At 48.1% G+C, this 16,409-nt stretch overlaps 1 protein-coding gene across 5 annotated transcripts; it reads right to left on the bottom strand.

Moving 5' to 3' along the window:
* Positions 1 to 65: 65 nt before the first annotated feature.
* SPRY1 (sprouty RTK signaling antagonist 1) lies at positions 66 to 10,875 on the bottom strand. Of its 5 annotated transcripts, none has more exons than XM_064416429.1 (3): positions 10,663 to 10,875; positions 10,014 to 10,188; positions 66 to 3,117 (listed from the first exon to the last, which is right to left on the bottom strand). In XM_064416429.1, the coding sequence occupies exon 3, from the start codon at positions 3,060 to 3,062 to the stop codon at positions 2,100 to 2,102; it is 963 nt and encodes a 320-aa protein (XP_064272499.1). In that variant the 5' UTR covers positions 3,063 to 3,117; positions 10,014 to 10,188; positions 10,663 to 10,875; the 3' UTR covers positions 66 to 2,099. The 5 variants fall into 5 exon arrangements, with proteins under 5 accessions (XP_064272499.1, XP_064272498.1, XP_064272497.1 ...); XM_064416428.1 differs by lacking the exons at positions 10,014 to 10,188; positions 10,663 to 10,875 and adding exons at positions 5,856 to 6,390; positions 6,972 to 7,110; XM_064416427.1 differs by lacking the exons at positions 10,014 to 10,188; positions 10,663 to 10,875 and adding an exon at positions 6,972 to 7,129.
* Between the last annotated feature and the right edge of the window lie 5,534 nt (positions 10,876 to 16,409).

Here is a 16,409-nt window from a genome sequence, read left to right as displayed (position 1 = left end):
GAAATTGCATCCATTTAAAACTTTTAAAGTTCGGAATTGTGATGTAACCTTGACCCACATGAGGAAAAGAATGAGGTCTCCCCATTCACTCTTAATGAAAAGCTTTTTCTGTTGAATGTGTGTTAAATGGCCACAAGTAGCTGTGACACTTAGGTCACCCTTAAGAGCCTTTAATTTAAAGACAGAAGACTCAGTTGACATTGGAAAACGTATGGGAAAAGACCCAAATAAGTCATAGACATAGGCCCAAACACACACACACATTCCCAGATTTCAAAGCTACCAAACTACAGCAACACAATCGCTATTTTTCATCCTGGCTCCAAACTTTTTATTTAGAATTGAGGTGAGGAGATTAAATTCTTCAACTGCTGCACAATTTAACCAGCCATGAAGTTCTACATAGGAAAATTTTGAATGGCTTTGCATGTTAATGTGGTATTCTTTAAAAAAAAAAAAAAAACAAAAAAACCAAACCAACAAAACAAACACCAAAAAAGAAACCAACTTGGAAGTTGTGGTTTTCTCCTCCACAAACGTATTTCCAAATGCTTTGGTAAATAAATAGAGCCTCCATTTCTTGGCACTGTTAAGCACAACACAGATTCAATTGTATTAAACATCCCTTATTTGATATGTAGTTGGCTTAAACTTAAAATTAGGTAAACTAAACTAGAGCACAGACTAGTGGCTTTGAAGTATCAATAGGAGGTTATTTGCCACCTGACAGAGCTGAAGGAGGAGGGACAGCCCAGCAATGCACACATGTAGCTCACAACCTGCCAGTTGTAACAAAAGAACTCCAGAGGCGTTTTCATTAATTAATATATTTTCTGCATTATAGTTAACATATGTACTTTCTTCGTGTCATCCTTATTTCGTTAAGTATTGATATTTTGTTATATTCAGACATGAGTACATTTTCGAAGTCTTTTGCAATAAATATCATAAAATAATAGAGATTCACATAATAAATATTCTTTACAATAAAAAAAGTTTTAACAGACTTTTGTCTTAAAAATAGTTGGGATTCAACTTTGTGTTTTATACATAAAATATACAAAAAAGGACCACAATTTGTGGCTAAGGCAATAAAACAGGGACAGAATAAAATTATAAAGTACAGAGCAGAGCTAAACTCACTAAGCCAAAGGATCACAAGAGACTTGAAGGATTCAAGAACATTTAGGTGACTCAATGACACCTGAAGGCTGTTTGGATATATGAACACCACCAACTTTAATATCAACTGATACTGACAGACTATAAAAACTGGATTAGGAGGCTGGAATAAGCAATATCCTTCAAAGACTGGACAGCAAAAGAAACAAATGAGTATGTTGCAGCCACAACGTCTCCAATGTGAAGATCTACACAGTGTAGCAAAAACTGAAGTTACATTGAAAATGTAAAAAAAAAAAAAAAAAGAAAAAAGAAAAAAAGGCTGGAGAATTCTCGGGTCTGAGAATGTTCCAAAAGTTAAGAGAAAAGGAGAGGGGGAAAAAAAAAAAAGATGCAAAAAGAAGCAGGCTGCTTATAGAAGAGTTAGGCCTTTCATTTGGTGAAGCCTTTATTTTACATCCCTCTCCAGAAAGAACACACACAAAAAGTTATTTCACAATCCAGCTCACTCAGGAAAGTTATTCTTCCTTGGCACCCAGGAGGTTAAGGAGAAAAAAACCATAACTTGCTGAGAACAAAAAAAAAAAAACCATCTTTGGGAAGATATTCACAGAGCAAGAAGCTTCAAGAGCCCAGTGAGCCCTCACTGTCTCTTTCAGGAGTGGTTCAGTTACAAACTCAAAGACCCTGCCCGAAGGAGCGGCAGGTGCAGATCCCAGGTCCACACTTACCAAAGAGCAGCAGCGACTGCGTGAAACGCTCCACACTCAGCCAAGTCAGCAGGAGGAGGAGAGCAAAGATGCAAGGGGAAGAGCTCATGTGTCTGAAGTTGGGCAGACAGAAAGGAAAGGAAAGCAACAGTCCTCCCAAAATGGGAGAGGAGGGGGGGGTGGAAGAAGAAAAGATGGGGGCAGGGAAAAAAAATCAGCTACAACCTGAAAAACTGAAGTTGGAGGAAGTAAACCTCCCTCCCAAAATCATGAGGGCTTGCCCTGACCCCGGGAGGGGCAGCTCTCCAGTTTACAATAGACCGTGTTGGAGTTCTTGCACCGGCACCCCGGACGATTGACGCGGTCGTAGCACCCCCGGCAGAGTTTTAGGCATCCTTTGGCCGGAGGGTAGCAGAGCAAGCAAGGCAGGAACAAGGACATGGCTCCCATGCACAGGTACCTAGAACAGCAGTGTGACTGGGAGCAGGAGCAGGGATTATCCGCGTACGAGTCCCCTTCATCGTCGTTGGAACAGTGGTAGAAGATCCCTTTGACCAGGCACATGCAGGTGCCGTACTCCACCATGCTCTCTGCCGAGCACAGGCACTGCCGGTTGCAGGCCAGGCAGGAGGGCAGGGCCCGCGGCGCCGTGCACTCCCCGCACTTGCACTTCCCGCACTGCTCGCAGATGAACTTGTGCTGCGTCAAGTCCTCTTTCAAAGGCCCCTTCAGATCGTCCACGATCAGCGCCGACTGCTTGGGCTGCGCCCGGATTGTCCGGTCGGATCTGTGGCCGGAGCCCGGCCGGGAGGGCGGCGAGCGCCCCAGCAGCCCTTGCTCCGAGGAGGCGCTGCTGTTGCTGCCGGAGCTGGCCGCGCTGCCCGTGCTGGTGGAGCGGCTCAGGACGGGAGCCCTGGCGTTGGGCTGATGGGCCACGTGCCCCGCGTGGCCGGGCCTGTGCTCGTAGTTATTATTCACATTAATCGGTATAATCTCGTGAGTCCTCTCATGCTTCTCCTGCCTCGGCGCCGTCCGCGGACCCGACTTTTTCACCACCGACGGCCCCTCGGTGTATTCGTTGCTGCCCCTGATGGCCTTGATCTGGTCCAGTGACAAGATGGTCGTGGGCTGGCTGTCCCTGTCATAGTCCAAGCGCTGCCGGCTGTCCAGGGAGGGCTGCTGAATCACCACCAGGGAGCCGCCGCTGCCATGCTGACTTTGGGGCTCCATCTGTAGTGATCTCTGCTGCTGGCATTCAGCAGGAACCTGGCATGCATCTGAAATCCTGAAACAAGGAAGGAGACAGAAGGTGTAAATAAACACTGCGTGTGTACATATACACACACGAGATCAAGGGCAGCGGAGGGATAAAGCACCGGATACTTTCTGAAAACAGAAATGATCTGGCAAAGCCCAAACTGCCCCAGCCACCTGGTACTGATCACTTTCAGCAGGGGATTACAGCAGTGCTGAGGATCTGGCCAAAGTCCAGTAATGGGGAGAGTCTGGGTATGGCATCATGGATGAGGAATGCAAAGGAGACCCCATGCCATTAAAAAAATTTTTTTTAAAAAATAAAAATCCAGTATTAACTTGTACACTTTCTTGGCAAGCCACGGGAAGTGCCTCTCCCTTGCTACTGAACTCAACATCTGTCTCTAGCAACAGCAATTCCGAATGCCCCCGACACTGAGCTGGAAACAGCCAAGAACACCACTACATTCATGTTTCGTATGGCAGAGTGAGGAACGAGCCCAGTTCTCACTCCTCTGCCTGAATCTGCAGCATCAGAAAGCTCCACAGATTTGCTTCCTAGTGCATTTGGAAAGTCTCCCTCTTAAAGTGACGTATGTGCATTACAGAGTCCTGAACTAAGTGCTGTCAAGTGGCCAAGACATTTTCTGTGAGAAAGTAACTCAGCCTACACATCTAATATGCTCCTTTATAAAATTAAAGCAAGGGTGCAAACAACCTGTTTTCAAATATTTGCTGACCACAGGCCAGAGTGAGAAAGAAAAATGGGGTAGAAAAGGCTTAGATGAACTAGGTGTCAAACAGAAAGTACCTGAGCATTCAGGAGAATGTTAAGAGCAGATAAAAACTCCTCAACAAGAACCTCAAAACACAAACAGAGAACAAATCCATTTTCACAAGACAGATTAAAAGCTTCTCAAATAAACAGAACATCTGCTCATCTATCTTTTAAATAGTAGGAGAACAGTAGAGATGTTACACATTTCCATCCCTTTCCACCCTGCCTAGCTAGAGACATGAGGCTGCAACACTGAGAAAACTGCAGTGACAGTTCTGCACCTACACAAAAATGTAGCTGAGAATCTAAGTGCCACGTTTATGCAGGGAACCAAGACAACAAACTGCTTTTCTTTACTGTCAGCCAGAGGAAAAGTCCCTTTTCACTCCCCCCCGGGATGCCATAAGTGCTCACCTGAAAGCAAAGAAAGCTAAGTGCTATCAAGCATTTCAAAAACTCATCCAATAATGCTATGAGTGTGTCTTGTGTACCCAGACCACAGCCAGCATGGAGCTGTTCCCCACTCCAGAGAGTAAAAGGCACCGTGGCGTGGAAACACAGCAAGAACAAGAAGAGGAAATGTTTCTTCTAGCAGGCAGTCACTATGGGCAGAAAGCGACAGCTTCTGCTGTGACACAAAATCTTTGTCCTCATCCAGTAGTCAAAGATTTCATTTTACATCTAACATCACCTGTGTGGGCTTTGTGGTCACCAGATTAAACAGAAAACCAAACACTCTCATTTCTAATTTACAGAATAGAATCACAGAATGGCTTGGTTGGAAGGGACCTAAAAGACTCTGCAGTCCCAAAGCACCTGGCCATGGGCAGGGACACCTTCCACTAGACCAGGTGGCTCAGAGCTCCATCCGACCTGGCCCTGGACACTTCCAGGGATGGGGCATTCACAGCTTTTTCCTGTGCCAGTGCCTCACCACCCTCCAGCAAAGAATTTCTTCCTACCCCACACAAGAAGCAGCCTTCTTCACGAGCACTGAATACAAATCCACAACAGACCAAGGGTGAATGAATGCGAAAAGGGAAAGATTTACAGCTGTACCAGCCAGGAGCGGGGCTCCCTAGGGGATGAAAAACAATATCCCAAGAAAATGCGAAAGACATCCAGTGCCATCTTTGGGGGGAAAGCGCAACATCAACGCGGCGCAGACTGACAAGCCCAGCTGCAGACCGGGGCGAGAGTTGAACCAGCCACCTCCACCCCCGCGCAGATCGCTCGTAAACTGCTCTCCCCGCGGACAATGAAATAAAAATGAGTACAACAAAATAATAAAATAACGTACGGCGCAGGCGGCGAGAGCCCTCACGGTTCTGCACCCGGGGCTGCGCTCCTTCCCCGCACCTCGGGGGTGGGATTCCGCTTCCCTCCCCTTCTCCACACCCGCTCGGACACGCCGCCAGCCCCCCCGTCCCGCCCTGCTCCGCCCCGCTCCCCGCAGCCCCGGGCGGGCGGCGGCGGCGCGGCGCCCTCTGCGCCCCGAGCAGAGCGGAGCGGATCACGGCGCTGACGGAGAGGAAGGAAGAGGAGGGGAAAAGGGGAAGAAAAAAAAGTTATGAATGAAAACACAGGCTTTTTTTTTTTCCTCCCTTTCCTTTGCCTCCTTGCCTCTCTTCCTCAGGGGAAGGCAGATCTTAGCCCGGCGCTGCCTCGGGAGGGCGGATTACCTGGCGCTTAAAGCGGCCGCTCAGCCCCGGGGTTTCCCCGCGCTGCGGCTCGGCACCCCCCGCCTCAGCCCCTCCGGCCCCCACCTGCGAGGAGCCTTTGGGGCGTGTTTTTGACGTTCTGCTCGTTCGCAGCCGGCCACGGTCCCCAGCAAGCCTTTCCGCAGCAGCCCGGTGCCTCTATTCCGGAAGGGGCACGGTGGGAGGGTGGTCGGGCCGCCCCTCACCGGGCGGGCGCCGCAGCGCCCCGCGGCACCTGCTCGCTGCGGCACCGCCGGCCCCGCTGTGAGCGCACGGCGGGTCCCAACTTACTGATGTGCACGGAGCCACGGGGAACGGCAAATCCAGCGGGCGGGGGGCGGCGGGGCCTCGGCTCCTCGCTCTCCCGGCCCCCGGGGCGGGGAAGGCCGGCGGGCTGCGCTCCTCGTCCCCGCACAGCCCTCGCTCGCCGATCTCCACGTCCTACTGGGCCAGCGGAGAGAAGCCCCGCTCTCCTGCCCACCGCAGCTCCCCTCTCCCGGGGGTCAGCATGCAGCGGCCCCGGCCGCCCGTGGAAGCGGCGCTCTCCTTCGGCCGCAGCGCTCTCGGTCCGGAGGCGACGGGGAGCAAATCCAGCCCTTCCTGCAAAGCGGAGTGTCTGGATCGAGCCTCAGGCGGCTGCAGGCTGCGGCAGGCAGCGGGGCTTGTTGCGATGCAGGTCTCCGGGAAGAGGCGGCGGGTGCGCGGCTCCTGCTCCGGCTGTTTGTTATTTCCCTTTGCGATCGCAGAGTGCAGGGCTGCGGTCCCGCTCGGCTTCACCGCATGGTCCTTGCCGCAAGTCCCGTCTGGCAAAGTGCAACCACAACCTCTGGTGCGAAAGATTCGGTTGGGTTTTTTCTTTTTCGTTTTGGTTTTTTATTTTCTTTTTAAAACGATCAAGAAGCGGCTCTGGCACTCCAGGCAGAGCTCAGCGAACTGCGAACGAAGCCAGAGGCAGCGCAATGCAATGGCCCTGCGAGCTCCCCGCACACAGCCATGTGCTGGCTGTCGCTGCCGGGGACCGAGTGACAGGCTCGGGGCAGGGGCAGGACGCGGCGGGGAGAGGCGACCCCGCACGCCGCAGTCTGGCACCGAGGTCTCCGCAGGCTCGAGGGTCGCGCAAAGCTCCGACGCGCCGGAGACCCCGCGTCGGGCGGGACGGGCGAGTACCGACCCGGAGCTTCTCTGCGAGCAGCGAATCGCGCCCAACTCAGCGCTGCCGGCCCGGGGAGCCGAGCCCCGGCTCTCCCGCCCGGTGCCCCGCGGAGCAGCGAGCGCGGCTCGCCCGCACCTCCCGCACGCCTCGCAGCGCGGCCGCCCCTAGCGCGGCGCGGGGAGCCCCGGCCGCCCGCCCGCACCTGACCCGGCGGGAGGTGGGTGCGCGGCGCGGCGAGCGCCGCCCGGGCTTACCTAGGGCCGGGGTGAGCGCCCGCCTCCCGCGGCACATTGGCGGCGCGGATCCAGCCCGGGCAGTGCCGGCAGCCGCTCCGCGCTGCCCCGCCGCCGTTCCGGAGTGACTCGGGCCGCGCCTCGCCGCCTTTCAGCGCGCAGCCCCCGCCCGCCGCCGGCCGCGCCCCCCTGATGTCAGTGTGCCTCCGAAATCCCGGCGTGGATTCCCCGCCCTCCCGCCGGGAGCCGCTCCCGCGCGGGCTCCGCCGCTGCCGCGGGCCGCCAGGGAAGGAAGGAGGGAGGGAATGCAGGAGGGAGGACCTGCCCTTCTCCGGCCCCGGCCCCGCGCTGTCCCGCGGCCGCGGCTCCTGCCGGCCCCGGGGCCCCGCCGGCAGAGGGAGCGCCCCGGGGGCTCGGCCCGGCGGAGCTCGGAGCTGCCCGGTCCGCACACGCTGCCCCCGCCTGCGCTCGGCCGGGCGGGCAGAGCTCCTGGAGCTGCCGCGGCACCGCCGGGCACTGGGCTCTGCTGAAGGGCTGAAGTTCTGCCACGCTGCTCTGACAGCGTTACGGAGAGATTCTTGTATGTGTTTTACCGTCAGCGCCCTTCCAGCCAGGTGGAACAGCCCTTGTTTATAGTCACAAGATATTTTCTGTTTCTTTCAGACTATTGCAGAGCCAGCTGAGGACCCGAGAAGAGCATTCCCTCTTGTCATCCTGCCATGAGATAGGAAGTGGCTCTTCCCACCGTTTTATTGCTGACACTGCAGCACCAGAGATGATACGGGTTATCGACCCGGCTGTCTCTCTCTCTCCCTCCTTTCCAGCCCTGCCTCGGCAACGTCCCGTCCAAAGCTCACCACTGCATCTCTGCCATGGTGCCTAAGAGATACAGGGGTGCTTTCCAAGCCAGTAGTTTTATGGCCAGATATTACCTTTTACATAAGATTTTTGGGGTTTGGTTTGTCTCAGTGAGTGGAGTATTTAAACAGGCCACCAAAATAACATGGGAGAGTGATGTAAAACACATTCAAATTCTGAAAATTATTTCATAAGAGCATGTAAAGTATTGGAATAGTTGAGACTTCCAGTACTTGGCTAAACACCACTCAGCCTTAAGTTTTATCTGAAACATACTAACAATCTCTTTCACAAAAAAAACCTTCTCCCACCTTTTGCCACAAAGAAAAAAAGTATGTGCTAAGGATATGTGGAGCTGCTTAGCAGGAACATACATCCAAAAGCAAACAATCCCTACAAACAGGACTGTACCACAAAGGTAATACTCAGTGACAGTCTGTGCACCCAGCTCACACTTGTGGATGCAGCACAGTTGTTTTCCATCAAAATTCACAAAGCTTGGAAAGAAATCACCTAAACTGCATTTTTGAAATTTCCATCATTATGCACAACCTTCACATGAAACATCTATTTCTCTATGAAATAAAAATTGTATGCATTAAAGGTTCTATGTTGGATACTAGGATATAGTACTAGTGGTAGTGTGACTCCTAATACTTCTGAGTTTGTAATTAACAGACTGCTGATACAGACAAATCATAAATACCATTCTCCAATGACAGAGGCTCAAAGGACAAACTATGGCATAAAAATCCTTGGTGGGGAATAAAAGTATTCCAAATCAGCATTAATATTGCTGTGGGATTTAGAAAGTGTGATTGTTCACCAAAAGAATTCTCAGGTACACCTTGAGCACAAAGTACAAAACCACTTTCAGTGAAATCCATCTGAAAAATTTGGAACCTATGAAGAGTTACAAAAACCTATGAAGAGAAAAAAAATCCAACTGAAGAACCAAAATGACTAAGGGAATTTTATAAAACCATTAGCCCTGCAGAGCAGTCTTAGTGGTGCAAGTTCATCTTGGAGCCTTTGGAGGTAGCAGGGCTCTGTTCTCACAGAAGTCCATACGCATTTTTCCTAGGACATGACCACAAAAACACCTCAACACCTCTCCTTTCACATCTCTAAAGCCAGTACCACCTTAAAAAACCTATGCCAAGTGTAAGAGCTTGATTTTAGAAACATAATACCAGGCTTAAATGGGTCAGTCAAATAACCAAGAGTACTGGCAGGTGTTCACTATCACCTGGCACCTGAATTAATACTTCACTGAAAGAAGGAAAAACCCTCCAGCAATATCCAAAGGCTCTCCACAGGCTCAAGCAAACATTCCTGCACCTCACAGAGATGCATCTCACTAGATTATTCCTGGAAATTATAGCAGTGAGAAGTTCTGATTAGAAAAAGGAGAGCTACATCCTGGAGAATGAACTGGCACCTATGGCTACATCCTGGCATGGCCTTAATTTGAGGATTGATGCACAGGCAGGAATCTGATGCAACCAAGTTATTTTCTATCTCCAAACCATCATCCAGAGGTGGCTCAGCTGCCATCAAGTCAACAGAGACCAGCCCTCTATGCCTGAAGTAAATCCTTCAGAAAAACCTGCCAGAATGGGGTTCCAGAGACTGAATGATGGCCAAGAGCAGTGATCCAATCCCTGTTTCCAGTTTCATTTTGAGGATCAGGTACTGGAGATAATCCCCACCTTTTGCCGTCAGATGCTACTTCTCCCTCACAGCAGCCTGAGTGCCAGAAGGTGCATTGGACAGAACAAAAGCACAATCCATCCTTAGCTTTTTGTTTGGTTTTCTTCTAATCCACACCTAGAAGCAACTTTTATCTTTAGGTGACTTAAGTGACCTTTGTAAAGATGCACTGGATAAACTGTGGTCCTCCCACTATCAGTAACAACTATTTCCATGGTGCATCCCACCTGGGAATATTATTCTGTGTCTCCCTAAGCAACATCTCTTAGCCTTGCTAAGGCACAAATCCCAATCCAGAAAGAAGACACACGCTCAGGCCCAGCCACAAAGCCAACATGGCTTTGAGGAGACTCAGCAGGGGAAGTGTTTCCCTTTATGTCGCTTCATAACCAATCCTCACAGCTGCAACAACATTTCTAAGGTTACAGAGGAATTCAAAAGCCAATTAGCATTATAACAAAATTATGAACCAAATTGTTGTGCCAGTCTTACCTGTAGCATGTGTAGGTCAGGTACTTCCCTCACCAGTGATGATCTTGAAGAGGTGGCGTCAGGAGAACCGACTGGAACCTGCAGCTCCCCAAAGCTTTGTGTGTCAGCAACTTTGAGTGTGTGTCAGGTGGAACTTTGTAGTCGTCAGTGCTTGAACAGTCTCAGAAACTCAGTGCTTGTTGGGACAAGACCAGAAGACCAGCATAACTAATTTTTTAACACTCCACTAGGCCTATATATACTAAAAGGCAAGAGGAAATGGCCTCAAGCTGGGCCAGAGAAGATTTCTTCACTGAAGGCACTGGAACAGGCTGCCCAGGGAGCTGGCTGAGTCACCAGCCCTGGAGGGATTTAAAAGCTGTGTAGATGTGGTGCTTAGGGACTGGTCTAGTGGTGACTTGGCAATGCTGAGTTGATGGCTGGACTCAAGGCCCTTAAAGGTTTTTTTCCAACCTAAATGATTCAATGATTTAAAAAACTCTCCAACAAACCAACAAAAGCTATGGAACACTACTGTAATAAAAAGTGCTGTGGGCAGTTTCTCAGCAGCTCTCATGAAATCCTGCTGGCCCTGGCTTAAGCTGGTGCCTGACATGAATAAAGCTGCTCCCAAGAGCCAAGCACCAGCGGTGCCATGGTGAAGGCATACCTGACATGTACAGTGAATCACTTCAGCGTAAGGAAGAGAAAGCGAAGGCTGATGTGGTAGCGTTTCCCACCACACTTTCTACCAGACAGGTTGACCTTTATCGGAGATCAAAGACACGGCAGCTGGGGATTTCTTCAGCTCCTGTGCAGGGGCTGTTCTCAAAGCTCTCTGAAGGCGCAGCCCGTGCGCCGCTGCCTCTTGCCGTCACTGCTCGGGCTGGGGAAAGGCACACAGGAAATCCTCAGTTACGAATAGAACCTGTAGTTTTCACTTCAGGAGATAACATCAGTTTTTCTTAGAGGCAGAGGAGACAGTAAAAGGCAGCAGCCAGGCAAACCTCCAAGAACAAAGGGACGAACCTCGACGTGAACCTGCCTCATGAACATTTGAATGTGGAATCAAAGCACCGGGGAAACGCTGCAGAGAGAGGGGTTTAGTCTGTGCCTAAATTAAACAGGAAGAAAATGCCAAGGTCTGTAAAATAGGCTGAGAGTATGAGAAAATACTTTCCCTTCCCCATCTCCTGCATTGTATCAAAGAAACCAGTATTTTCCTTGGGTAACCAGAGGGAAAACTTCACTCTCCTAAGGGTAGGCCACAGCAAGTCTCTTCATTTTCCACCACTCCTTTGACATGCAGGCAACTCTCCTTCAGGTACCCATAGTTACTGTTTTCTGATCAAGTTTAATCTTCCTTGGAGAACTGCCTCTGTAGCCTTCATGTGTAGCTGCTACACGGGTTGCCTGCATGTGCACAAGATATTCTAAGTTACTGACCATATCTTCCTTACTTTGTATTGACTGTTAACTATTTTAGCTAATATGACTTCACCTGTTTAAACAGATTTGTGAAAAAGTACAATTGTCATTATTATTGAATACCAATAATAACTTACTCTCATCTACCATAAATTATCTGCAAGTCCTTGTCTCCTGTCCTAGTGCTGAGCAAAATGCCTTTTCCATTCCACTGAGACCCAATTCCTTGCACAGATACAAACCTTTCCCATTTCTGCTGGAGAAGTGGCCGCTCCCCAGGAGTGGGGCTGCTTTACTGGGGGAAGAGGAAAAGCTCTCTGCTAATTTGAATACATGGCTCTGTGCATGTTTTTATTATCTAAGCACTTGTGGCGACTTGGGTGTTAGCACAGCTCCAGGAATGCCTCCTGTTTATCAGGTTGTGCAATCCGTCACTGTCAGCTGAAGGAGGTCTCAGGAGCAGCGTTTCTAATTTGATTTGAAAATATACATGGAAACCTGAGCCTGCTTTTAGCAAGAATGATGGGGTTGGCCTAATGAACACAATCTCTCTTGTTGCTCTCGAGAACAGTGTGTCAACAACCAAAGTTTAGGTTCCCTCCGTGGCTGCAGCAGCTTCTGTGGGGAAGCAGGAGCCTCACGTCTGTGTCGTGTTCTTGGTTCTGCTTTACCATTGAAAGGCATTTCAGTGAGCTTTTAACAGGCAAATGCAAACAGGGAGGAAGTTCTTCCATGGATCTCTTGAAGAGAAGTTTGCAACAGGCAATTTTTTTTTCCATGGCAACTTCTTTCTCTGAGCCTTCATACACTTGTGTGGTACCAAATGGTGCTAAAGAAAGTGCATATCTAGCGAGCCAGTTCTCAGATAGCTCAGAAGCTGTCACTGCTTTCCCACCAGAAACCGGCTACAGGAATAGGAATATGTCACAGGAACCACACAGATTTCTGGCCACAGCATCAGCCACTTCAATATTTACAGATTTTAACCTCTCAGGGAAAAAAAAAAAAAAAAAAACAAACAGCCCCACACCTTTCTTTTAGTCTTCTATTGCTGAAAAGATAAATCTCTTGCCACAAATCTGCAAGACTACAGTGATGTCACTTTGCCACATCCCAACAAGAGAGTGATAAAATATAATGGGCTATTAATCTCTATTTTTTCATCCTTTTACCATTTTCTGAGTCTTACTTCTCTGGCAGATTCTGCACTTGGCAATTCAAGTATAAAGTGCCAAGACACCCCCTGCATGTTTGATGTGGTTTGTTGTACTCTAGAAGAGCTTGCCAGGCACATCTTGGAATTTTGCTCTGTAGTAACAACGACCTGCTAAGGAATATTCAGTGTCAAGGACTAGATTATGTTCCTAGGGAAATCAAAGTTAACCTTGGTTCCCTTTGAGACTGAGGAAGTCAGGAGACTTTGGTATTTTGGAGACAGCGTAAAAAATAATATCCATCAAGAGCCTATGGGTTGAAAAGGTCAGATTTCTCCCACCAAAAAGGACTGGGAAAACCCTTGACAGTGAAGAACAGAAACTACACATGCCCCTGCACATACTGTCACGTTGCTGATGAAAACGCCCCTCATTCCCATCGGGGTGGGAGACAGGCTGCTCTAGTTCCACACAAGCCATGGAGAAAGCTTGCACTGCCTCTCCTGCTGGCTCCCACCCAGGAGGGCATGTACAGACACACACTTAACACAGGGAGGCTGTGACACCAGAAACTCTGTGTTTGTGTGTGTTGGGGGGGTGGTCCCTCTTTTAGATTCCCTCCATGACTCTTTATTTTGAAACCACTTCTGGGATTCTTTCCTGAGAAAGATTCTTTCCCTGATCTATTAAGATGCCAGAGAATTTCCATCTACAAAGATCACATCTACTACTGAAACATACCCTGTTTAAAGTATCTCAAAGCCTAGTCAGGATCTGTCTCTATTGCCTCCCAAGTTTAGTAGTTTTGAAATTTATGCAGAAAATGGAATTTCCTCCGAAATTAGCCTGCCCACTAGCCTTCCAAAACACTGCAGTGATGCTGCTGCAAGGTGACATTTCTTGGAGCAGCACTGTAATACCAAAGCATTCCCAAGGGAGGGACTGCACTGTTGCCTACAGCAATCTTTCCATAGATTTTCAGTAGTATAATCCAGCCTAAAAGAAGCATCTGAATAAAGAGAAGAATGACAAGTGTGCCCAGTTGAAAAATAGAAAACACACATTTTATATTAGCTTGGAACAGTGGACATCATTGCCTGGCTGAACTCAGTGTTTGTAGCAATTCCCTATTTATTAAACAAAAAAAAAAAAATCCCTGATGACAATTCCCTAGTGGGCTCTAGTCTTTTCTGCATGGAAGGGCAGACAGAGACCTCAGAGTATTCCAGAAAGGTCATCTTCAGCACCAGCAGACATTGAGGTCAACTGCTCAGCTATTATTTATGTCCATACCTCTCAGAGTAGTGCAATAGCTGTCACCACCTGGCTGGATTTCAGCTCTGCAGAGGGCAGTTATCAAAACCTAAACAATCAATCTGTTAGAACTTCTATACCACTCTGTTCTCATAGCACACCAACATGACTTTTCTAATTCTCCTCCACATGTCCCACTTCCAGAAAATTTAAACCTTTATGCACCTAAGATCAGTATTCAATATATTTTACCATATTCTTTGAGTCTTTACTGCAGGTATTGTACAGGGGGGAAAACAAACAAACCAACACCATACCTTTCTTTGACTCTTTTATGGTTGAAAAGACATGGAAAAGATCTCTCACCACAAGCCTACGAGAGCACAGTAGCTCAGCAGTAGCACTACTCACATTTCATCACACACCAACAGTGTGAAACACGGGAAGCAAATGGAAAACAACATTTTTGGAGCTGGACTGATGTCAAGAATTACCTTTCAAAACCATCTGCTGGTTTTTTAAAAACTTGCCACATGAAAAAAACAACAACTTTGAGTCAATTACAAACACTCCTGTAGATTTATTAGCTCCTCCAAACTTAAATTTTCCAGGGTGCCAATTGCTATAAAGTGAAAGTGCTCAGCACTTCTTAGGAAGACACAGAAAGATCATTTGCTCAGAGTTCTTTCTAAGGCAGGAAGGGACAATTCCTGCTGTCAGACCTCTGTAGGCAAAGAAAAGAGAGACTGAAATGGAGGATCATGTCAAGAAAACCAAGTTGAGATGCTGAAAACTTCCAGGGCACGCATTTTCTAAATCACATCCCTCTTTCCACACGCTGTTAGGTATTAGGATACCTATATATATCCTAGTTTGTGTTTATAAAGATTCAAAGTTAATGTGAGAGATGTAGTAAATGTGGAATTATTCCCTGTCTGCTCCTTGAGGAACAGCTAAACCAGCCCTACTGTTCCTATTAAAGGTAGCTTAGACAGGAGACAGTTGGTCCATCAGCTCTTTTTTAAACTTAGGTTTCAGACTAAAATTTAAAAAGACTGAAAAAGATATTTTCTCAGTGTATTTCATGATAGGATAGCTCAGCCAAAGCCCACAAATGTAACTGCATTACTTGTTTGTTTGAGGAAACTTGCCATGTTCCAAATCACCTCCACATCATCAATATTTTCAGCGCCAGCAGCTGCTCTGCTGAATTGTGTAGAGGAAAACAATCCTTCCTGGCAGGGAATGGGAACGAAGCAGCACAACAACACCTCTGTTAAGAAAGATGACTTCCAAAGGTGTCACAAGAAGAGCTGACTAGGACAGTAGTTCCAGGGAAGGAGGAAGGTAGAAAGGACAAAGCTGACAAGAGTTCAGCAGGAGTAGATACAGTTGGACTGATGTTTTGTCAGAAAATTGTAAAAAGCTTCTTTCTCAATTCACAAGGGGATTTATCACTATAATTCCTCTGTTTTCAGCAGCTTTCCCCCTGTATGCAAACACCATGCTTGAAAGCACTTTGTTCCAAGTTATTCTCTGCTGGGAGGTAAGTGAACACCATCTATGCTGAGACAGGCAGTGACCGAGCCCCTGGAAAACAAACAGCCCTGTGGCATAGCCCATATCTTATTATATCCATTACTTATTAGCAGTGATTAAATTAATTGCTGTATCTGTAAGCACCTAAGAGAAGCTGAGAGCACCTGTGCTGAGGGGGTGGCTTGGTGGGAAAGGCCCAGGAAGGAGCAAACTACCCTGTGTCCCTGCTCCGAATGTGCCGTTACAGAAAGGCTTTGGCCAGGCTACATTCTGTTCCTACTTTGTGTTTCTCTGTTTCCCCACCCAGCTTCACACAAATTCTTACAAAGGTTATGTACAGACTTGTACAAAATGGAGACTGACACTGGCTCTTGGAGGGTTTCCCAGAGCAAGTTTAACAGAGATTATATAATACATTACATCTGTGTTGGTTGGTTGGGGTTTTTTTATTTTTAATATAGATGTTATTACACTACCAGTTTGTCCTTCCTAGCTTAACCCTCCAACCACTCTTTCAAAAGAGTTCATTATGTTCTGCACAGATTAAAATCCTGAGGTTATGATGTGAGTTTTGTTTCCAGCCCTCACTTAAGACAGGACAAGTGTGTTACAACTGGAGGGGCTCAGCAAGTCACAACCACCATTATTTTCCCTCCACACACACACTTTACTATCAAAGTCATGAGGTGGGGGGGGTCCTTAACTGATGGAACAGTGGAATTTTAGAGCTAACACACAACTTTACTTCTATATGTTATTTTTAAATCAGAAGGCTGCACAGCTTGGGCTCAACTTCTGTGGCAGTGACCCTTCCTTCCAAGACAATCCATCAGGGTAAATCCAGCTTAAAATCATGGGGCACTTAGTAAGGATATTAAGTATTCTCAAAAAAATCAGGCAAAGTCACATCCTAATAGAACTGACTGCAAGCTATAAAGCCCACCTTTGTGCAAAGCTGTTTCTAAGATGCTCTTCCTGTTACTGCTGCTGTGGGTTTTCCTTCTTCTCCATCTCATTGTTTTTCTTGTGGAGTTTAGAAATT

Source organism: Passer domesticus, chromosome 4 (assembly GCF_036417665.1).
Source record: "Passer domesticus isolate bPasDom1 chromosome 4, bPasDom1.hap1, whole genome shotgun sequence".
NCBI classification, from domain to species: domain Eukaryota; kingdom Metazoa; phylum Chordata; class Aves; order Passeriformes; family Passeridae; genus Passer; species Passer domesticus.
The sequence above is the reverse complement of the archived record's forward strand: the minus strand, read 5'-3'. Positions and strand labels throughout refer to the sequence as shown.